Consider the following 24,630-nt stretch of genomic DNA (forward strand, 5'->3'; position numbering starts at 1 on the left):
CTAAGGAAATGAGAGTGACTCAGTCCCGCATCTGGTGGGAAAATGCTCCTTGCTACAGGAAGTCCTTAGACAGCTTTCCTCTCACTATGCACTTCCTAAGTGACTTCATCCTGCCCCATGGCTTTACCTACTTCCTGTAGGATGATGACTCCCACATTTGTGTATCTCCTGCCCAGATCTTCCTAGCTCCAGCCTACTGGATCCAGTTGTGAGTGGAGCCCCTGATAGGTGGCTCAGACTTAACAGGTCTCTAACCAAGCTTATAACTCCATCCCCAAACCCGCTCTTGCTGAGGCATCCCTCTCCTCTTAGCAGCTGGCAATCCTGTCCTTTCTCTTTTGCAAGTCAAAAATCTTGGTGTCATCTCCCTCTCTGAAACCCCACATCTCTTGCATCAGGTTGATCAGAATTACTTATATTGGGGAAAACTGGAAAAGGTGGAAACTTGGAGAGCTGGGACAAAGCAAGTGAGATAAAGCAGAAAGCTTAGCAGTAATGGAAGGATCTGCAGGGCACTATTTGATGGTGTGAAGAAAACTGAAGCTAAGGGAATGTGCGCCCTGGAACTCAGTTGATGTGAAGCTATGTCATAAGCCAGATGTGTCCTTAAAAGAGCTACAACTTCGGAGTGGTCCACTATATTTGGATATATGTTAACATCAAAAATTAGCTGGCACAACTAAGGCTATAGCCCCAGGGATTGGAAGGAGACTTTAGGTACCCATGAGAGTATTCACATGAAATTCACCTGAAGTATTTTTGTAAAGTTTATTTATTTGAGAGAGAGCCAGGGAGGGGAGACGTGGAAGGGGGGTGAGAGAGACAGAGTCTTAAGCCAGCTCCACACTGAGCGGGGAATCCTACACTGGGCTCGATCTCATGACCCTGAGATCACGACCCTAAGCCCAAACCAAGAGTTGGACTTTCAACCGACTGCACCACCCAGTCACCCCCAACTGAAATATTTTTCTATTCCCTGCCTCTGGAAACTTTGTAGACCTGTATGGGGAAGCCAAAAATGCAGAGTCATAATTTTAAAAAGACGGTGAACATTAGAACCATTTTGTAGAAAAACCAGTGCCCTTTGTGGGCATATCTGTACTAAAGCAAAACACTTTGCTGGGGCATCAGGGAAGGGAAATTCTGGTAATTTTCTAGGGGCAAGAGATGGTTAATAGTTAAGTGTGTTGGCCAAATTAATTTGAAAAAGAACAATGAAAAGGAAGTAAGTAGTCGCTGTCCTTCTATTTTAATTTGGTATACATTTCCCAGTATTCAAGTTTTCAGTACAGAAGGTTCTTGCTGTTTTGCTACTCTGAGTTCCTGGAAATCACATGGGGAATCCCCCCAAAAGATATTGGAACAGTATAAAATTTGAGCATGGCCTTCTCCAACCAAGGGTTTAGTATCAAATGAAAAATAGGTATAACCAAAAGTATAATATTAAGGACTCTCTGTGCCTCTTGTAAAATTCTGTTTTTCTAGCTATTTATGATAGAATAATAAGTCTCATACCAGTTCCTCCTTTCCAGAGAGAAGCTGAGCCCTTTATAACCTTTAAGAAGATCTTCCCTCAGACTGGATTTATTTCTCAGTGCCAGAATTTAGACTAGAGTGAACAAATTGCAAATATGATTGCCCTGAATTCAGTCCTCAGATACTAACTCGTCAAATAGGTGTTGTTGCCCATGGATGACAAGGCTGAATTTCCCGTAAAGGAAGTTGTTAGAGACTGAAGTAATTTCTCTAATGAACTGCAATGAGCTTGGGCATTGGAATTTGACAGACCCAAGTGGGAAGCTTTGCTATGCCATTAACAGTCTTTGAAACTTTGGAGAAATTATTTAATCTCTCTTTGCACACTTCCTCTTCTGTAGAGCAAAGATAATACTACCTCATGGGTTTAATGTGGAAGCCCCACAGAAAGCGTGCTTAACGCCTGGCAGTTAGGAGACACAATAATATTAAACAGTCATTACTATTATGCTTTCCTTTTCCATCTGACAAAAATGATTCAAAGTTTGTTTCTTCTGTTTTTTAAAGAATTGCTCTGGAGTGTGATACCCCAGGTTAGAACTGAAGGCTCCAAACACCAAGGAACTCTTATTCTTGCTAGTAAACACCCTATCACACTTACCAAATTTGATTGCTAGCTTTATTGATAGTATTAGTAGCTGTCATATGTTGAGAGTTATAGTATTGCAATTAGTGTTTGCCACAGTTCTCCCAGTAGTCCTGTGAAGAAAGATTCTATCCTTTTCTCCATTTAAAGAAGAAACAGATTAAGTAAAACCTGCTCATGGTCACCCATCTCACAAGCAGGCAGAACCAAGATTCACACTCAGGTGCTTTGACTTGCGTGCTGTGCCCCCCCATCACTGTAATGCTAGAGGAATATGTTAAAACCCTTGTGCTACGTTAATAATGACTGCCTATTCTTGCCTTCATCACTAGGGACATATCACCTCCCAAAATGCAGAGCTTGGGTTTGGAAAATGTAACCTGTTCCTTAGGTTTGTTTCTTTCTTTTGTCTCTTCCTAAAGCCAGCACCCTAGAAGGTGTTGAGGTGCCATGCCATTCGGGGAAAAAGGAGTGGGTTGGAAATAATACATAAAGCTGAACTTCTAAAGTCGTTTAAGATCACACATTACTGAAGAAAGTCTCATCTGATCCCTGTAGACCCTTTGCCTTCCTCCCGTTTAATTCAGGGAGTTAAAAGAAAGGTACAGAATGTTTATTAGATTAGCTTAGTCCTTATTACTATGGTTCTACTCCCTTGGATATTCTCTTTCTTTAATCTGTTTACATGTTTTTTGCCTGTTGCCATGGTAAAGCTCATTCCATGAGTGAGAAACCTTAGTGCTAAAGGAGGTTTTCTTAATGTTAAATCTTGCATTTTCACTTCCACATTTTATCTTGGTGTTACTAGGGCAACCCAAATAATTTCATTTTCTCTTTGAAGTTGATGCCTTTAAAGCTGTTATACCCTCATGCTGACTCATTCATGTTCTTACTTCTTTTCTAGTTTAATTCCCACTGCTACTTTCTTTACACAGATGTTTTCTGCTTTTCTGTAGCCACAATGGCTGAGGTAGTGTTGGTATAGGAGTTAAGTATATGGAGGAATTACAAATCCTATGAGGATTTGAAAAGGGCTATGGACCTTCTCAGCAGAGGAAAAAATAAATGCCAGATTAAGAAATAATGGGTGAATATACAATGGGGAAAAGATAGACTCTTCAATAAATGGTGTTGGGAAAACTGTATAGTTACCTGCAAAAGAATGAAACTGGACCACTACCTTATACCCCACAAAAAAGTAAACTCAAAATGGATTAAAGACTTGAATGTAAGGCTAAAGCCATGAAACTCCTAGAAGAAACATAGGGGATATGTTCCTTGACATCAGTCTTGGCAATGATTTTTTTTTTTATTTGACACCAAAAGTAAAAATAAATAAGTGGAGACTACGTCAAACTAAAAAGCTTTTATGTGAGAAAGGAAACCATAGATGAAATGAAAAGACAACCTAGGGAATAGGAGAAAATACTTACAAATCATATTTCTGATAAGGGGTTAATATCCAAAATATGTGAAGAACTCATATAATTCAATAGGTGGGAAAAAAGCAGTTCTATTAAAAATGGGCAGAGGATCTGAATAGTTCTTTTTCCAAAGAAAACATACAAATGGGCAACAAGTATATGAAGAGTGCTCAACATCAGGGAAATGCATCAGGGAAATGCAAACCAAAACCACAATGAGATATCACCTCTTGTTATCTATCAACCACTTACTTGTTAGAATAGTTACTATCAAAACAACAAGAAATAACAAGTGTTGGGAAGATGTAGAGAAAAGGGAACCCTTGTACACTATTGATAGAAATGTAAATTAGTGTAGACATCAATGAAAACAGTATGAGAAAACAGTACAAGGTTCCAGAAAAAATTAAAATAGAACTACTGTATAATCCAGCAGTTCCACTTCTGGGCATTTATCTGAAAGAAACAAACAAAAAAAACTAACTTGAAAAGATAGCAGTACCCCCATGTGCATTGCAGCATTGTTTACAATAGTCAAAACATGGAAAGAACCTAAGCATCTGTCGATGGGTCAGTGCATAAAGCAAATGTGGCGTGTGTATTTATGTACAGTAGAATATTATTCAGCCATAAAAAGAAGAAAATTCTGCCATTTATGAACATGCATGGACCTTGAGGGCATTATGTAATGTGAAATTAGGAAGACAGAGAAAGACAAGTACTATGTGATCTCACTTAAATGAGAAATCTTAAAAAATAAAACAAAATTTGTAGAGACAGGTGGTTACCAGAGGCAAGGGTAGGCAAAATGGGAGAAGGGGATCAAAAGAAATGAACTTCCAGTTACAAAATAAGTAAGTCTTGAGGATGTAATGGACAGCATGGAAACTATAGTTAACAATACTGTATTATATATTTGAAACTTGCTAAAAGAATCCATCTTAAAAGTCCTCATCGTAGGAGAAAAGTTTTAACTATAGGTGGCTGGTGTATATTAACTAAACTGACCTGAGTAATCATTTAACAATATATACACATATATCACACCATAGTCTATACCTACAGTAATACAGTATTATATGTCAATTATACCTTGATCTAAAAAAGACATGATGAGGTGTCTATGTGGCTGAGTCAGTTGAGTATCTGACTCTTGATTTCACTTGAGGTCATGATCTCAAGGCCCTGGGCTCAAGCCCTGCATCAAGGCTTCCCACTCAGTGGGGAATCTGCTTATCTCCCTCCCCCTCTACCCCTACTCTTATGCACACGTGCACGTGCTCTCTCCAAAATAAATAAATCTTTTTAAAAAGACATAAAAATATGGAACAAATATTATTTTTCATTTTCCAAATTTATTTGGGTCTTCGGTTTTGAATAGCAAGTTGCAAGAGTTTGTATAGCAAGGGATTCATAAAAAAATCTGTCCCACTCTCTTCTAAGTTCAAATTGTGAAATGTTAAGGCCTCTGTTCACTTCTGCTTTTGTTTTTCCTTCATACCAGGGCAATCTTCTGTTTGACTTTATATCTCTGTCCTCCTGTGGCACGTCTCTTGGCACACTATACCTGCAGGAGTTAAATGGCTAGCTGGCGTGCATCTTTCCCAGTGCTGGTCTGGCTAATAAACCTTTTGAGTTTGAATTTATGCAAAAAACTGAGGAGCAAAGAGAAAAGTTTAACAGCTCTGTGGCCCACCTCTTTGACTATAGCTTCTTATTTATCTTTTATCCCCAGTTCTTGACATACAGTAGTTGGATAACAAATGTTGAAAGAGGGAGAGAAGGAGGAAAGATGGAAGGCAGGGGGGAGAAAGTAAAGGAAGGAAGAGGAATATATTCAAAGGAATTAAGAAAAGGAGAAAATTTAAAAATAATAATAATAAACCACCTGTGTTCAGTCCCAGGAAGTTACTGAACAGCACCTCCCTGGACGTACTGATCTGCTGAGATTCCAAACAATGTTCACTGTTTGTGGTGAGCATTTCGTGAATTCAGTACCAAACATGGCCTCCCCACCCAGAACTTTGGTGCATCTTTAGCCAATTAACAAGAGAGTGAAGGCACTATGTGGGGGATAATTCTGGAGATCCGGTGGAGGTTGGCTCATGTGTTTTAGAAGGAAGTTCACCAACAAAGTACAAGGTGAAGCTGATAAGGTCTCTATACTTCTACAAAAAGGTTGCTTTGCATAAATTTTTAGAAAACTAGAAAAAGACTCTTGGTGAGTCTTGGTGCCTTTGGCATTTCTGTCTAAGAACGAGTAACTTGTTGCTCTCTTTGTCTCACAATCTGGACCAGCTTGGGCTACCCTATGTCTCCAGAGATAGAAAATATCAGCTATAACCTTATTCAAAGTACACAGAAATGAAAGAGTTATGGCAGAGTGATGGAGGGCAAAATGATACATCTTAAAGGGGAAAAAAAGAGTCATCATATTACAGACTTTTCATTTTGCCTACAATGTTCTCCTGGTCCTGGCTTCCAGCTTTACTTAGATAACTATTCCTACCTCTGCTCCTATGCAGACATCACTTCTTGAGCCCCCAGTAGCTCAGGTATCTATGTGTCAGTGCCCTAAACTTCTACTTCATCATACCTATGACAACTGTGAGTAGATGGTTGTCATTATTTACTGTCTCTCCACCATAATGTAAGGTTCATATGGACAAGCGTTATGTCTGGCTTACTCACTGGTATATCCACATGAGTGAGCTCAATACCTGGCAGTTTAAAGCTACTCTAGGGCTTGTAGAAAGAAGGAATAAGGGGCACCTGGATGGCTCATTTGGTTAAGTGTCCAACTCTTGATTTTGGCTCAGGTCATGATCGTGGGGTTCTGGGATCAATCCCTGCTTTGGGCTCTACTCTTAGCAGGGAGTCTGCTTGAGATTCTCTCTCGCTTTCCCTCTGCCTGCTCCCCTTCCCTCTGCCCTGCACCAAAATTAAGTAAATCTTTGTGGTGGGGGGAGATGAACAAATAAAGCTGCCAGGCGCTGTGGTAGGTGCTAGGGATACAAAGCTCTTAAAGACACTGTGTCTATCCTTGAGAAACTGTGCTCCTGAAGTCAGTATCTCCAAAGATAATTTATCCCTTTCTCAGCTTCCAGAGGGCAGAGAGCAAGGGTGAATCATGATGGCATGGCTTTCTCCACCTCATCTTCCCAAATCCAACTTCTTTCCCACAAGAATCCCAACATGGACTCTTTGTATTTAAGGACATGGAATAGAAATGAACCGTCCTATCTTTCCATCAATATCTGGTTCTTTGTTAAGTGGATATTTATTTTGGTTTTGCCAGAACACTTTAAATTTATGTCTAGAGAGATATTTTTTTGGTCCTTAAAACATTAGTCTATTAACATGGGTCATCTAAAAATAGAATCAAACATTACAGAACAAATAAAAACAAACAAATCCCCACAGTTGTTCCGTAAACCTTGATTTTTCCCTTGGACCTGAGCCACTCAAAAGATCATCCACACATTCCTAAATCCCATTTTACTTCAGAACTTCCAGAGTCTCTTAGCTTTGAAACGTTTGACTTTAAAAAGTTAGGGATTTGTGGGGCGCCTGGGTGGCTCAGTGGGTAGAGCCGCTGCCTTCGGCTCAGGTCCTGGGATCGAGTCCCACATCGGGCTCTCTGCTCAGCAGGGAGCCTGCTTCCTCCTCTCTCTCTGCCTGCCTCTCTGCCTACTTGTGACCTCTCTCTGTCAAATAAATAAAATCTTAAAAAAAAAAAAAAGTTAGGGATTTGTTTGTTTGTTTGTTTGTTTCTTCCTTACTTTTTCCAACTAAATCTAAGGTTTTAGATAAATTCCTGTGACCTTTCTACACAATTTTACATTTTTCAGTATTTTGATTAATAAATAAAACCTCCCAATTTGGGATGCCTGGGTGGCTTAGTTGGTTATGCCTCTGCCTTCAGCTCAGGTCATGATCCCAGGGTCCTGGGATGGAGTCCCACATTGGGGTCCCTGCTCAATGGGTAGCCTGCTTCTCCCTCTGCCTCTGCCTGCAACTCCCCTGTTTGTGCTCTCCCTCTCTCCAAAAAATAAATAAAAATCTTTTAAAAAAAAAAAAAAACCCTCCCAATTTAACAACTATTGAACTAGTTGTGCTCCTTTCAAGCCTCTCTAACCTACTTTTTCATCATACTGATGAAGTTGTGGATCAAAATAGCTTTAGATACCAAAAAGCACCATGCAAGTTGATAGATTACAGAGCTTCAGTATCTTGTTTTCTAGGTCTTTCAACCATTTAAAAATATATATATTTAGCAGAGTCCTCCATGTCTTTGAGATAGTTTTCTCAGGAAGGGACTCCACTGGCCCTAAGTCATCTTTCTTACTAATAATAGCAACTGCAAGTAAACAATTTCATAATACGATACAGTTTGTCTATAAAGATGGCACTACTTTGGGTCTTATTCCATGTTAACTGGTGGGTTCTATGTTTTTTCCTCTATTTTCTCTTTGCTGACAAAGTATTTCAATGAATAAGCCTGAGATTTCACTCTTAAATGGTCTTGTAGCTCTGTTTTAATTATTCATTTATTTGACAAATATATGTCAAGCACCTGTTACATGCCAAAGACTTAGGTAATGAGAACAGAATGGAGAGCAGCATTCATCCAAGAGCCACATAAATGAGTGGACAATGGGGTCTGTGACAGAGGGGCCACCTTGGGAGTCCAGGGTGCTGCCCAGCCTGAGGGCTGGGTTGGACCCTGCTGGGGAGATTAGGGATGGTTTGCCTGGGCAAGTGGTGGTAGAGCCAAGGTCTGCAGGCTGCATAGGAATCTGCAGAGCAAGGGGGTGCTAGGGGGTGGGGATTGCAAGGACATTTATTTCAGTCCTAGGATGAACCACAAGGCCCTGCTATTATGGCTTCAATCTCCCTCATAGTGACTTTTCACACAATCACTTGACCTTTGCAGTCATGTCATGTGTATCACCTCCTTTCACTATTTCTTTTGGGGATGAGAGTAGTTTTTTTGTTTTTGTGTTTTTTTAACACAAAAGAATCTATTATCTTCAGAAACAGATGTACTTTAACTAGTTGATTCATATCTTCCAAGTTTTTCTTTCATTTAGATTTTTGGCACATTCTAGGTCTGAGAGGCAAGGAGCCTTTGACCATATTCTCCTAGAACCTTCGTCCAAAGAAACTGTTAATTCCCTCTCTCAGCTTCTAGAATGCAAGCCTCTAGGAGTATCAGATATCATCATGTTAGAATTCATTTAGCTTTGCTGTGAGAAAATAAGAGAAGAGGGAACTCATATAATATCTAACTCAGAGAAGATGGGCCATTCAATCAATATGTTAAATTTAGAGCCAAACCCAACAAATATTTTTCCTGTAGGCGAGAAGCCTTGCATTAAATATTTATTAGTTGGATGAACAAAAACTAATATTCTAGTTTTTAGGTGCATCCACATCCATTTTAATATTCTGACAGTCAAATATGGTGGTTATTAATTTTCTTACAAAGAGTCCTGTCTTCCTGGGGCCTGGAGGACCTGGACTTCCTTTGATCAGGGATTTTACTGAGCACATCCAGCAGGAAAGACAAACCAAGAGCTGATCTTGAAAACAACCTTTTTGAAAAGCTCCAAAGAGGATTATTTAGCAGTTAATGTTTTCCTGCTATTATCAAACCTTCAGTGTAGCTCCCTGTAAAGAGTTTAATAAAAAGGGCAATCAAAAGGTTATACTATAAATCCATTAGTCTTCCAGCCTCTCACTTTAAATGCCAATCTCTGGTTTCCTGAGTAGTGTGACTTTGTTTCCTAGTTGTTATATTGAACATAGCTAGAAATTTTTAAATCTTACCAGACTTAAAAAAAAAAAAAAAAAGCTTAGCTGGAAAGTTCTTAGTAATGAGTTACTTTAGCTGCCTGTCACACTTTCGGTTGACTCTGTTTTTTTAGGTATTAGTCTATCCATGGTTGTCAGAAGTATTTATAAAACATGGCAAACTGCCTACTGGAACAGATGAGACAACTACCCCCCCTCCCCAGACTCATTAGGAATTCAACTTAAACAATGGAGCATGGTAGGCCCTGGAGCTAACAATATGAAACCAAAGGCTTCAGACCACTTTAAACTCCAAAAATCTAAAAAATGAGTAAGAACTTTCAGTGTTGATGTTCTGAAGGACGGGGTCTCCGTGTCTCCCCACCATCCTCTGCTGGCTGTCCTTCTGTCAGAAAGGAAGCAGACTCCCAGGTGGACTGACCTCTTGGCCAGGCTTGTTTTGTCTGCATTTTCTGGCCCGCTCAGAATGCTCACGGTGCATCTGCCACTTAGGACTGCTATGTTTTCTTTGCTCAGGCAGGCAAAACTGGCGATTAATGTTTCTCTTTGTCCATTAAAGGAAGAGATAGTCTTCAAAGCAGTCATTACGCATCTACTCAAATGAACCCTAGACTTAGGTTTTAGAAGTCAAGACTGATAAGATGAACTGAAATCTCAATCATATTTAAATGATATCAGGGGTTGGAAGGGAAACACACAATCTTTTCAAGGGTTTTGAATCCCATTAGGGAAGGGGTGGAGGTGTGTGCATACACGGTGCCTCCTGCAAGACTGTTCCTGCTTTAAAGGAAAGAGAAACAGCAGGAAACGAAGAGGCGACCAGGAAGGCCATTGGGATGCCTGAGAGCCAAAGCCATATTTTCTCGGAGAGACTTTCCATAAATTTGCAATGACAGGGGAAGGCAGTGAGTAACATTTGATGATAATCCTTTATGATCACTTTTTAAGACTATTAGATCACAATGTAGCCTCATTTTAGAAAAAAATTGTGAATTCATTTACTTGACCTGTACACCCATAAACATTAAATAGTAACTAGTGTCATACAGATGGAACTGAAGCTCTTTGACGAAAATTCTAAAGAAAGCAAAGCCTTCTTTTAAGATCTCACCAAGATTTAGAAGCGCATTGTTCCAAACCATTATTATCATAAACAAGACTGTTACGTATGGATCTGTTTTCTGTCTCTTGTTTCTTAATAGAGCAATGTTCTGATAAGGGAGTTACAGAAGTTGGCCCTTGGGTACACGCTGGACCTCAGAAGTCATTATTGATCTACAAATCCCCTTTAGCATTCATGACAGAACATTGTGCATTAAAATTTCAGTGATCCTTAACTTTGAAATTATAAATTATTCCTGACTCTTTTCTTCTTCTCACTGTCTCCAGTAGTGCATGCTCTTTGAATAATCATTATTTACAGTGTGAAGCTATATGGTAATAGTCACTCTATACTTTATAACAGAGGATAATAACAGAAACGAGAGCTTGGTCCTTACTACAAAATGCTCCAATGGCTGTGCGAATCTGTGTGTGAGTGTGTGTGTATATGGAGGCCTACTTTGATTTAACAAATGTGAATCGAGGTCCATTCTAAGACATTGTATTGTTTTCTAGAAGACACAGAGATAAACAAGATTTAAATCCTATCTTCAGTGAAATAAAAATAACCTTTTTAAATGCAACATTGGCATAGGAAACACTAATCAGTCACATTTACAAAGCAGACCAATTACAATTCATGCTTTCATAAAAATTTCTTTAACACGGGGGTGAGGACAGGCACCTTGTCTTCTGTTTTGCTCACTTCCATTCCCCTAGCACCTAGCTCAATACCTGACCTAGCTTACACACTCATGATTCTATAGCAAGTACATGAGCCCATGCTTGTGAGAAAAAAAAGTTCAGCTGTGGATCATCATATATAAATTTTTAGTGGATTCAAAAGCTTCTGACTACAATAGAGATAACTGTGGAACCACCATGTAAAGTCAAGTCCTTGAGATGTAGGACCTGAAGAAGAATTATGAAAGGGATTTTTCTTTAGGTATGTGAAATGTATAATGAGGAAGAGGTTTATCTTTTTTTAAGAAAGAGAGCTGCTAAGTAGGAGTAATTTTTGCTTCCCACCACCACTACCACTCTCAGAAAAACAGGTGAAATTCAATTTGAATATTTTCCAAATGACGTAACTGGAACATTAATTTAACATATGGCGTCATGGAAATATGCAAGGAGATAATAACACAGATGTATCCATTGGCTTGCAACTTTCACTTGCCTCTCCTCACTCTGCCTTAGTCAAATTCTTGCTTTTTGGGACTGTAAGGCCAGGAGAGCTCAAGAATCATTTAAATGTACTAATAATAGCTTTTTAAAATTTCATACCATCAAATAGGGATATGAAAAGAAAAACTGAATGCAGAAGAAATTCTGCTTAAACTCTTTGTTTCTTAGGATATTTAAAACTCTTTACAATTGAATCATCTCGATGCAGTAGTCACTAAGAGCTATAAAGGGTGAGATTTGGTTAGAAGTTACGGTTCACCACTGGCTGTGTTCCTTGGGCAAGTCACCTAATCTCTCCGGTCAAGTTCTTCACTCATAAAAGGAGAGTTCTTGACGAGATCATCTCTGAAGTGCCATTCGGGTTCTAAAATTTTTGGGCAAGTCACCTAATCTCTCCGGTCAAGTTCTTCACTCATAAAAGGAGAGTTCTTGACGAGATCATCTCTGAAGTGCCATTCGGGTTCTAAAATTTTATAACTCGTTTATGGTTTTCTTTTAATGGCATATAGAACCGTAGAATTATGATCTTCTTTGGTGGATTTTTCTAGAGCTATTTTGTCATGTGTACCACAACTACAGAGTAAAACACAATCTAGAGTCATGTTCTCCCAAGAGAGAAAGTTATCATTTTAGGAACTGGAAAATTTGGCATTTTATCCTGTTTTTTATCTCCATCGTTGCACTGCCAGAAGAAAAGCAGTTTGTTTTATTTTTGTAATTGATGTTTTGAGCATATCCTGATGACTTTGTTTGGATTTATGGAGCCTTTGGGTACAGCTGGAAAGAACCCCTAAATAAATCATGGTATCTCTGTGTTCTTCCTCACTTGCACTCCTTCTCCACACGAGCATCAGGACACCAGCTGATGTTCTGGCCCTGCACTGGGAATCTTCCTCCCATGACATTACTCAGAGACATGCTTTGCCTTTATAATGATTATTTCTAAAGCTAAAGTCAACTGCACCCCTGTTCCTCATTAAAATGACTACATATCCACTAATTTATTCAGCAAATATTGAGTGTCTCCTACATGTCAAGCATTATTTTCTGGGTAATTGGGATACATCAATGTACAAAATAGAATTGAAAAGTACCAACATTTCATGAATATAAGTTCATAAAACTTACATTCTTGCAGGAGACAGACAAAAAATTAAGGAACACAATATATTTTGGTAGATTGGATGTGTGATGTAAGAGACAAAGAACAGTCAGGGATGACCCCAAGGATTTTAGCCTAAGCAACTGGAAAGGGAGTTCTATCAACTGAGATAAGAGAGTTACAAGAGAAACAAGACTTTGTTGGAGTTCGGAGGAGGTAGGAATAAGGGGATAGAACTGGAGTGGGTTTGCATTTAATGTGTCTGGTGAATATCCACAGGGAGATGTCAAGTAGACAGTTGCGTCCATGACTCTGGATGAAGAGAGAAATTTGTGTTTGGTATGGATCCTCTTTAAAGCAATGTGACTAGATGCAATCACCAGGTGATAAATGACTTTGGGAAGAGAAGAGGACCAAAGACTGAGCACTGAGCACTCCAGAGTCAGAGGTCAGGAAGAAGAGGAGGAAACAGCAAAGGAGTTAAAAAATGGGCAACCAAGGAAAGAGGAGGAAAACCTAAAGGCTGTGGCATCCTGAGAGTGAAATCTTTATTTCACTCAAATTATGCCTTTCTGCTGATATCCTGAAAGAGTGAATAGGAGGGGACTGAGAATTGACCATTTGATTTAGTAACATAGATGAACAATGTGTGTGGATTTCTTTTCTGTAGAATTCATATTCTGTATGCTTACATTCATTTTTAATACCCGTTTTCATTTGGAATTGGCTCTTGTTCCTTTGAGTGGTATATGGTTGAACTGTCTAAAGCTGATGCCACTTTCCAGCTGCCAGGAAAATGTGGAACAAAGCAAGTGCTGGCTGTACCTGCCAGTAGGCATTGGAGAACAATGTTAGCAATCAGGCTTGAATCAAAGTAGAATAAGTTTCATATTCTTAAAGTTAAGGATTAATAGAGCAGAATTTGTTCTGTTTAATTAATTCTGGAGAAGATGATACGAAGATTCTCCTGAGAGGGAAGAAGACGGATTGTTCAGGAATAGCCAAATAAATGAAAGAAATAAGAAACTCTAGGTTTGCAACTAACCTTACCGATACTCTTTACCAAAGGATTATATGATACAATCTTTTGGAGAAGTAAATTTTGTAGAGCCATTAAAAGGACTTTTGGAAATAATTATTTTTAATAAGGAAATGCCCTTGGATTTCTCCAAAGGGACATGGGGCAGATATTTAACATAATGTAAAAATTATATAATTTTAATTAAGACACCAGAATCTCATGACTGAATTGAAAGCTGTATTTCCAAAGACATTATTTAATTAGGTAAACTAAACTCTTACATAATATGTTGGAAATCCACGTTGGAAGAAATATAGAGATAATCATTTACATTTCTGAAATAGAAAAAAAAGAAATAAAATTATGCTGATTGATGCTTAGGGGGAAAAAAACATTTAAACCCAAGCAGTTTATTTTCAGAAGTGACTCCTTCAGCTTGAAACACTAACTCTTGAAATGGTAACAAATCAATTGGAAGCTAAAATAATAATGAAAGAGAAATCAAGTGTAGTCCGGGTTACGCATGTGTGTCATCAGAGATGCTGACATTTGTGAAAGAATAGAAAAAAAATTTTTCAACCAGTGAGCATAAGGTCCATCTGTCCTGTCTTTAATTATTGGAACTTTTTTTTTTTTTCAAAGATTTTATTTATGTACTTGACAGACAGAAATCACAAGTAGATGGAGAGGCAGGCAGAGAGAGAGAGAGGGAAGCAGGCCCCCTGCTGAGCAGAGAGCCCAATGTGGGACTCGATCCCAGGACCCTGAGATCATGACCCGAGCCGAAGGCAGCGGCTTAACCCACTGAGCCACCCAGGCGCCCCAATAATCAACTTCTTTTTTCCTACCCTTTTTTTGCATCAGAAATAATTCCAAGGATTATTGCTGTGCTGGATATCACCTTTGAGTGAGATTATGATATGTTAAAATTATAAAGTCTATGTGCATGTATGTATTATACATCTGTCTACATACATTCATATGTAGTATATACGTGCACACATGTATGTACATAAGCATGACCATATACATACACTTACCCAAAAGAGGTGAAGCGTGTTGGGGACTCGAACACTAAAAGGCTGTGACATTTTGGCCAGCTATTTCTCTAATAATCCACCTTTTTAAAAAAATTATTTAAATTCAGTTAATTAACATACAGTATATTAGTTTCAGAGGTGAAGTCAGTGATGCACCAGTTGCATATAACACCTGGTGCTTACTACATCACATGCCCTCCATAATGTCCATCACCCAGCCACCTCATCCCTCCCCCAACACCCCCCAGCAGCCCTCAGTTTGTTTCCTGAGATTAAGAGTCTCTTATGGTTTGTCTCCCTCTCTGATCTCACCTTGTTTTATTTTTCCCTCCCTTACCCTATGCTCCTCTGTTTTGTTTCTTAAATTCCACATCTGAGTGAGATCCTGTGATAATTGTCTTTCTCTGATCGATTTATTTCGCTCAGCATAATACCCTCTAGTTCCATCCACAACTTTGCAAATGGCAAGATTTCTTTTTTTTTTTTAAGATTTTATTTATTTATTTGACAGACAGAGATCACAAGTAGGCAGAGAGCCAGGCAGAGAGAGAGGTAGGGAAGCAGGCTCCCCACCAGGCAGAGAGCCCAACTCGGGGCTTGATCCCAGGACCCTGGGATCATGACCTGAGCCAAAGGCAGAGGCTTTAACCCACTGAGCCATCCAGGCACCCCTCTTTTTTTTTTTTTTTTTTAAATTTTTGATGGCTGAGTAATATCCCGTTATACACACACACACACACACACACACACACCCTACATGTTCTTTAACCATTCATCTGTTGTTGGAAGTCTGGGCTCTTTCCATAGTTTGACTATTTTGGACATTGCTGTTTATAAAAACTGGGATGCAGGTGCCCCTTCCGATCACTACATTTGTATCTTTGGGTAAATACCCACTAGTGCAACTGCTGGGTCATAGGGTAGCTCTATTTTCAACTTTTTGAGGAACCTCCATGCTGTTTTCCAGAGTGGCTGCACCAGCTTGCATTCCCACCAACAGTGTAGGAGGGCTCCCCTTTCTCCGCATCCTCACCAACACCTGTTGTTTCCTGACTTGTTAATTTTAGCCATTCTGACTAGTGTGAGGTGGAACCTCACTGTGGTTTTGATTTGTTTTTCCCTGATGCCGAGTGATGTGGAACATTTTTTCATGTGCTGTTGGCCATGTGTTATATTTTCTTTCTAACGACCCATCTTAATTAGGCTGTGTCAGTATTAGGAGGCAGTGCATAATACTTAGGTTTCTTAGAATCCTTAGTTTGTCTAATCACCACTGGAAAGTTTGAATTTCATTTCAGGCAGCAAATAGTATCAGTGGCTTTTCTTGAAGTATTAGGCTCACTTTATTCATTTCGATAAATTATCTTCAGACATACTAAAGTCTGAAAAAACAGTTATTTTATTCAAATAAAAGTGACCTACTATGATAAAGTAGCTAATTCAGCTTTCAATTCAAATAAGGACTTTTCTTTGAGACAACCATTGTACTGTGGAATGCAGGAGAAATGCTTTATGTATTCTACTCCATCATATAGTGCATTAATACAATATGTAGTTATGGGTTGTGAGTTATTAAAATAATTTTTATTAGGTCAATAAGGACATTAAATGAAACTGGTATTTTTTTCAAAGTTGTAAGTATATGCCAATGAAGAATACAATCACCACAGTATAGTCTGAAATCTCTACCTTGATTCATGCTAAGGTGCCTTACCCACCATTGCTTTTGCACCACGAGTTAAAAGAGGCAAAAATGAAAACAAAAACAAAAACAAAACTTAACATTAAATAGTTTTGACCGTGTGGACTCCCTAAAAGGGTTTAGGCCACTAAACCATGAACCACACTTCGAGAAGCTTTGAGGTAGAGGCTTACTGTTATTTTCTCTATCTGCAGCCCTCATTAAAAAAGCAAACCCTGGGCATTCAAAATAAGCGAGTTTCTTTGAGTCCTTGGCCAAGTTGCCTTCATAGGCATTAGTCTCTTAATATGGAAAATAAAGACAAGATAAGCCCAGGTCCCCCTAAGTATACAGGCACTTACTGTGAAGGGAACAACCAAAAAATCCATCTGAGAATGTAGACCAGAGCACCAGTGCTGTCCTTGTTAGGGTTGCCACAGCGGCTGGATCGGCTCACCCCAGAACTGATTTGGAAGAGCACTGCTCCACGCACAAGCATCAGAATTCACGTATTCGACAATACTGGTTTAGGGCCTCCTCCTGTTTGCCAGGTACTGTGGTAAGTGATGGGAAAGAAAATTAAAATAAGACAGCAGCTTCTGAAGCAGAACTCAGAAGCTAAGATGAGTGAGAGCCTCTGTGACTGCCCCTGAAACCTTCAGGACTAGGAAACATTTGGTGCAGTAAGGTTGTAATGATTCACTGAGAAGCAAAGAGGTCATGAAGTGTCGTGATATCAAACTTTGGACTAGTCTGAAATGTTAAAGACTCGAGGAATCTGCAAAGTTCTTTATTTAGCTTGTGCGGCTTGCCGGCAACATATGTTTTGGGAACACACATGCATGATTTATAGGATCTCCCTTCAAGAAGCTTGCAGTCTAGTGTTAGTAACAGAATGGAGTTAGGCAAGTTGGGTTTCGATAAAATGAGAAAATCATTAAAAAAAAAAAGTCAAGGGATGCCTGGGTGGCTCAGTGGGTTAAAGCCTCTGCCTTCAGCTCAGGTCATGATCCCAGGATCCTGGGATCAAGCCCCGCATCGGGCTCTCTGCTCAGCAGGGAGCCTGCTTCCCTCCCCCCCCCCCCCGTCTGCCTCTCTGCCTACCTGTGATCTCTGTCTGTCAAATGAATAAATAAAATCTTAAAAAAAAAAAAGTCAAATCAGATGCTACACAGATGTCAAGCAGGTAGGTCGTAGGTGAGAGTGGCACTGGGCAGTTGAAATTTTCAACCTTGTGTTAAGGCACAAATCCAAAAAGATTATTTATCTCTGCTTAAGGAAGTCAGCTAAAGCAACAAGATAGAATGGGTAACATAGTAGTTTCCAAAGATAAACCACCTATGAACTCCAAGAGGCTTGGCTTGGCTTGGCTTGGGACTGTTTACTGTATAGCTGTTAATTCAGTATTCAGGAAGGAAAGATCCAAAACACAAGCAAAGCTTGGGAAATCGGCTGCCAATGTAGCCTTGCCCTTGCTCTTTAATGAGGACTGAGTAACAAGGACAGATGCAGAGAGCTAGATTATTGGTTCCATAGGTGCCAAACGGGAGAGAAATGTTCTTTTTGTCTCTCATTGGCTACCCTTATTTGTTACCGTAAGAAAAGAACATTCCTTCTCACAGTAGCAGGATGATTAACTTCGAGTCCCGGATCACGGTAAAGGCAGTGGGGCTGAGCCGTGAAAAAGTACAACACAGACTAGAAGAGGATGGGCGTCTTTCCCCTTCTCCCCCAGAGCCTCAGGTGCTCTTATTCTTTTATCTTCTGTTATTTCGCTAGAGACAGGTATTTCTGGGAACAACTGATTTCTCATAGGAGAAAATCAGGATGAATTTGAGGTTCATGGTGAAAGATGAGAATACAGAAAATAGAGAAAAGAAGTCAAAAGCACAGGGACAAAAATGGGAGGCAAGAAAAAATGAAGTCCTTTCCAAAGTATCTCCTCCCCCTACAGCAACCACCGCCAGGGAGATCTTCCCTCATACATGACAAGGACCATGTGGCAAAGTGCTTAGCCTTCCCAGGGAGCAAGCGCTTTTCTTTTACAAGGAGAGATCAGTAAATAACACAAACCAGTGCTGAGATTGCACGTAAGAGTTTAATCAGCAACCCAGGATGGTAAGGTAAATAACAGAAACATTTCAAAGGTGGGGCTCTTTTCCCTCTAACCTTCCCTTTTTGTTTAGGGGGAAGGAGAGTCCAGGAAATAATGCTCTGCCCTGGCCATGGTCTCTCCAATCCACATGCAGCCAATGGGAACCCACTTATGGGATAATAGTCACTCAAGGACTTGCCATTTCCATGAGGAAACCACGCTACCAGTGGTTTGTTTGTTGGCTTAATAAAACACTCAGACGCCATCACAGCTCCTGGACAGATGCAGACTGTTTCTCATGGTTGAAGCGGCATCTATCTCCAAGGCTGTCAGTGCAGGGTGTTGTGCACGAAGATGAACTAACCCACAACCTCTCCTTTCTCAGAAACATGATTCCGGTGACAGAGTTCCGGCAGTTCTCTGAGCAGCAGCCTGCCTTCCGGGTGCTGAAACCATGGTGGGACGTGTTTACCGACTACCTTTCGGTGGCTATGCTGATGATCGGTGTGTTCGGATGTACTCTCCAGGTAGGTGCCTAGACTTGGGTCCCAGCGGAAGCCAGAGCAAGACGCTCAGCTATCGAAACCTCTAAAAAGAGCTGGCAGTGTGATTTTGAGCCATGTAAGTACTAGTTGTTCTTCTCTACCTGTGTATGGTGTTTGTAGTCACAGCAGGAAGTCCAAAACACGTATTTACTAAGTGTTCCTAATAAGGTGAATAGGGTACTTGTAAGATTTCACTGAGCCCAGATAGCCATTGCCTGTGGTCAAGTAATACTTGATGCCACTGACATCAAAGGGAATCCCTTGTCTTTCAGACTTGGCTTTATAGGAAAATATAGTATGTACAGCCACAGTGTCATTTATATTGCCCGAATGGAAGCTTTTTCTTTACCTCTTATACTAATTCCTGATAGGATTTTCTGAAAGAACTAGCATTTTGAGAAGATAAAATTATTTCACCTAATGTTTAATTATTTTCAAAATATGTGTTTACTTACGTATTTTAGAGAGAAGAGAGAGGATGTGCACATCTGTGCATGTGTGGTCAGGGGAAGGAGAGAGGGAGAGGGAGAGAATCCCAAACAGGCTCCACGCTCAGTGCAGAGCCTGATGTGGGGCTCGATCTCATGACCCTGAGATCATGATCTGAGCCAAAATCAAGGCAGATGCTTAACTGACTGAGCCACCCAGGCACCACCCCCCAGATTTATTTCTGAATTAAAATGTAACCCAATCAAAATTTATTCTGTGTAGATGCTATATATTCAAATATTGAATCTAGATGCTTTTGCTTACCTGTTATGTGCCAGGCGCTGTACTTTAAGAAGATGCACACACATATATATACATACACACACACAGTTAATGTCTCAGGTAAAAATAAACCAGCAGTTAAGTGTTATACTATGGTAGAGGGATATAAAGCAGTAAGAGATTACAGAGATGGGGCACTGGGCTTGGAGAAAAGAGAAAAGGGGATGATTATATTAAAACTTGGAAAACCAGGGAGAATGGATGGCTCAGTCAGGAAAGCATCTGCCTTCAGCTCAGGTCTTGATCCCAGAGTCCTGGGGTCGAGCCCCACACTGGGCTCCCTGCTCAGCAGGTAGTCTGCTTCTCCCTCTCTTTCCTGCTCTTTCTTGCTCACTCTCAAGTAAATGAATAAAATCTTTAAAAAAAACCTTGGAGAATCAGCAGTAGTCAGGGGGAGGGAACTAGGGGTGGAAAAAGGTGCCAAGAAGGACAAAGAAAGTTCTAAGTCATGGATGTGGGGAAGAACGTGATTTCTTTGGGAAATTGTCAGTAGGACTGACACCTGTTGGGTGTCAGGAGTGTGAGAGTTGAAGCTATCTATGCCTTGGAATCACCAAGGAGAATGTGGCAGGTGACATGACGTCAGAAGTATCAAAGCAAGAGTGAAGGAAAAAGGGGTGCCCCTGCTGGAGACTGAGAAGGGGCAGCCACACAGATACGTGGAAGCCAGGAGAGAGGAGGGGCTCAAAAGTCAGGAAGATCATGATGGTAGGCATACAGCTAACTCATGGACTAAGGAGAGAAAAGTGGCACATAGGTCATTCTAAATCATAGTTTGAGTGGTTGGAAAAGTGAATGGAAATTAAAGACTGTGGGGTAGATGTGACTTTCAAGTAGATTAGCTGAGAAGATAAACTCGGAAGAAAGGAAAATAACTAGAAGTGGTGCAGAATAGAAATAAAGGCCTTTTAAGTGTTGACTTAAGAGGTGTCTGGGTGACTCAGTTGGTTAAGAAACCAGCTCTTGATTTCAACTCAGGTCATGATCTCAGGGTCATGAACTAAAGCCCTCATCAGGCTCTGTGCTAGGTGTGGAGCCTGCTTAGCATTCTTTCTCTCCCTTTCCTTCTGCCCCGCCCCCTCCTCCGCCAACCTCTTTTTTAAAAAAGTTGATTTCAATAATAGTTACCACATAGTGTTTCCCAAGTGTCAGAGTTTCTGAATACTTCATACATATTTTAACTCATTTCATCCTCATGGCAACTGTAAGATGTAGGTACTATTATTATCCTCATTTCCGGTGAGATAACAAAGGCTCAGAGAGCTTAGGGAAACCTCCAAGGTAAATGGCAAAAACCCAGGCAGTTTAGCCCCAAAGTCTCTGCTTTTAATCTCTAAGCCCATGCTGCTTTTTATTTGAAGCCTGAAAACATTTTGCCCTTCCTCTGCCCCGCAAAAAGGATGCCAGTGAATAACTAGAACTTGAAAGAGAGAAAGAACATATGTTCACTAGTAAATAAATGGTTGTTGAAGAAACCACGGTGTCCCAGGCCCTGTCCTAGGTGCTCAGAATTACCAAGGCAGGAGGAAAAAGTCAAGGACAAATATCCCTGCCTTATGGAGTTTAAATTCTGTGGGAAAGCCAATAAGAAAAACCAGTTAGTGAGTGGATTATATATTAGAATATCATATCATATCATATCATATCATATCATATTATTATAATATTATATATTAGAAGGTAATAAGGACAGTGGAAAAGAAATGAGAGCATATGAGGATGGTCTCAGCAGGTGATGTTAGGAGTTGCATTTCTCAAGCAGGAAGCCTTCATTGGGAAGGTAACGTCTGATAAAGGAACTGGAGGAAGTGAAGGAGGAAGCCGGGCCAACGTCCAGGGAGGAGCCTCCCCAGAAGAGGGAAGAGCAAAAACAAGAGACGCGTGGAGAAAGTGTTCACAGATCCCTTCCCCTTCTCCAGGAGAATTTGACATTTGACTTTCTCAACTTTCTAGCTCTGTTTCCCTGGAGACCTGATAAAAGTAGAATGTTAGCCGTGTTACTAGGCAACGGTGCTGATGGTAGAAATGACTGCTGTTTGGTCAATTGCGGCTTGGCTGGAAGAATGACAGATGCCTGGGAGGAAGCCACACCACGGGACTTCTGTGACTGTGGGGACACCTATAACTGGGCAGGCACATCCCTTGATGCACGGAAAGGGTATCTATTGAGTTACAACAGATTATCAGTCCCTTTGGAGCATAAGGCTTTTAAAACAGGGTAAAGGCAGACCCCACCTCCAGCGGATCTCTTTTCCTTATGCCTGAGGTGATCTGGGGAGGAGGGGCTTGCAGTGAGGTCCTGGGCAGGGTGTGGACCATACACAGATATGAAGGTTCTTCCAAAGGTAGGAAGCCTGATGTTGCTTTGCCGGCAAGCTGTGACTTTCATCCTGGATCTTGCTAGGTGATTCCACAGCCAGATGAGTGTTAGGCTCATCTTAGAGTCTGAATGTTGAGATGAACCTAGAAAGACCCCTGCTGACGTCCACGCCTGAAGTAGGGGTGTCTGTGGAATGCTGGAGGAGGAGCCATGAGGCCAGGGTCTGGAGCAGAGGGAGGGAGGGGCAGGGTAGAAGAATAAGGCCTGAGAGGCCCCAGCTGTGGTTCATGTAGGACCTTGTTGTCCCCTATGAAGGGGTAGGCCTTGCTCGGAGTGAGATGGGATATGTTTGGAGGTTCAAGCAGAAGGTTGTCAGATTCTGCCTTGTGTTTCAATAAGACCACTCTAGCTATTAAGAGTACAGTATAAGGGGGCGCCTGGGTGGCTCAGTGGGTTAAGCCACTGCCTTCGGCTCAGGTCATGATCTCAGGGTCCTGGGATCGAGTCCTGCATTGGGCTCTCTGCTCAGCAGGGAGCCTGCTTCCCTCTCTCTCTCTCTGCCTGCCTCTCCATCTATTTGTGATTTCTCTCTGTCAAATAAATAAATAAAATCTTAAAAAAAAAAAAAAAAGAATACAGTATAAGGGGCAAGGGTGGAAGCCAGGGGATTATTTAGAAGGCCAGAGCAGTAATTCAGGCAGGACAAGAATCCGATGGCTTGTACAAGGATTGAAGCTGTGGTTCTGGATACATTTTGAAGGATAAGCACTAAGATTTGATGGAAGGTGGAATGTGATATATGAGAGAGAAAAAAAATCATGACTGTAAGGGTTTTTAGGCCTGAGCATCTGAGAAAAGTTTGTTTTTGAGCATAACTAGATATCCATAACTAGATATCCTATAAGACCAAGGAGTTCAGGGTGGGTGAAGAAGGATGGTCCTCTTCACAAAGAAGGAGGTGATGGATTCTGGTCCAGGTGGCAGGATAACCCTTGATTTGGGGAGAGGGGCTGTCTTCCACCCGATCTATGAGGAATGGACGGCTACAGATGCGTTTTGTGGGGGGAGAGTGAGAGAGAGGCTTAGGAAAATGAAAGTCTATGCCTCATAGCTTCTGTGAGGTAGAAAGTGACACATCTGCAGGGACCTGGTGAGGTCAGGGGGGTGGAGGCATGTGGCAACAAGGAAGCCATGGAGTAGGGTCCTCCAGGAGAAGGGCAAATATTTCAAGTGGCCGGTTTAGGAAATTGAGAGGGAGGTGACATGGCCAGGAGGACTCCCATCTGTTTTACTTTATTACTATGTCACTACGCTGGCCCGGCCACAAGACCTACTTACAGAGTGCAGGAATCGTTTCTCTCATTTGTGTCCCCATGGCAGGATGAAATGCAGGAAAGAGAAATCACACAGAGGGTCTATAAAACTAGTAGTTTGGGGCACCTGGGTGGCTCAGTTGGTTAAGTGTCTGCCTTTGGTTCAGGTCATGATCCCACCACGGTCCTGGGATCCAGCCCCACATCGGGCCCCCTGCTCAGTGGGAAGCCTGCTTCTTTCTCTCCCACTCCCCCTGCTTGTGCTCTCTCAAATAAATAAAATCTTAAAAAAAAAAAAAAAAACTATTAGTTTACTTGGAACAACATGAAAACAAGAGCATGAACCTATGAAAATGTCTATAGTGAACATCATTTAAGAAGCGTGCCCATAGGGCACCTGGGTGGCTTAGTTGTTAAGCATCTGCCTTTGGCTCAGGTCATGATCCCAGCATCCTGGGATCGAGCCCCACATCGAGCCCCACATCGGGCTCCCTGCTCAGCAGGAAGCCTGCTTCTCCCTCTCCCACTCCCCCTGCTTGTATTCTCTCCCTTACTCTCTCTCTCCCTCTCTGTGTCAAATAAATCTTCAAAAAATAAAAAAAAAATAAATAAGTGTGCCCATAGTGGGCTCAGAAGGGACAAGCGAAGCAGTTCAAGCGAGTTCAAGCATGACTTGGTCATCTCTTCCTGTGCCGCAATCATAGTCATCTTCCTGGAGCACAGCCCTGTCATGTCTCACTATTGTGCAGTGGCTCTTGGTGCTCCCCAAGGAGCACCCCACCCAGCACCACCACCACGCCTCAGAGAGTGACCTACCCTTGGCCCTTCACTCACAAGCCTGTTTCTTCCTCACAGCCTTCAAAAGAAAACAGACCTCAGTTAACTAGATCCAGGGAGTATAGTCTGAGATGTCAAGGCTCTAAACATTGGGAAATGCCTCAAAGGAAGATTGCATCAGAATACGAAGGCTTCCAGGCTGCAGATCCAGACAGAGTGGACCACTCGATCCAACAAACATCCCTACATACCCACAATATGCCAAGCATGGTGTGGGGTGCTAGACATTGGAAGAGAACTACAGAACAGCCCC

General features: G+C 41.1%; 1 protein-coding gene across 1 annotated transcript in view; it reads left to right on the forward strand.

Moving 5' to 3' along the window:
- The window catches only part of LRRC8C (leucine rich repeat containing 8 VRAC subunit C), an 82,176-nt gene that overhangs the window by 26,969 nt on the left and 30,577 nt on the right, over positions 1-24,630 (forward strand). Inside the window, exon 2 of the mRNA XM_044238650.1 lies at positions 18,977-19,118. Coding sequence (XP_044094585.1) covers positions 18,981-19,118 — 138 coding nt within the window. The 5' untranslated portion in view covers positions 18,977-18,980. The remainder of the gene's footprint in view (positions 1-18,976; positions 19,119-24,630) is intronic.

Source organism: Neovison vison, chromosome 2, assembly GCF_020171115.1.
Source record: "Neovison vison isolate M4711 chromosome 2, ASM_NN_V1, whole genome shotgun sequence".
In the NCBI taxonomy this organism is placed as follows: Eukaryota; Metazoa; Chordata; class Mammalia; order Carnivora; family Mustelidae; genus Neogale; species Neogale vison.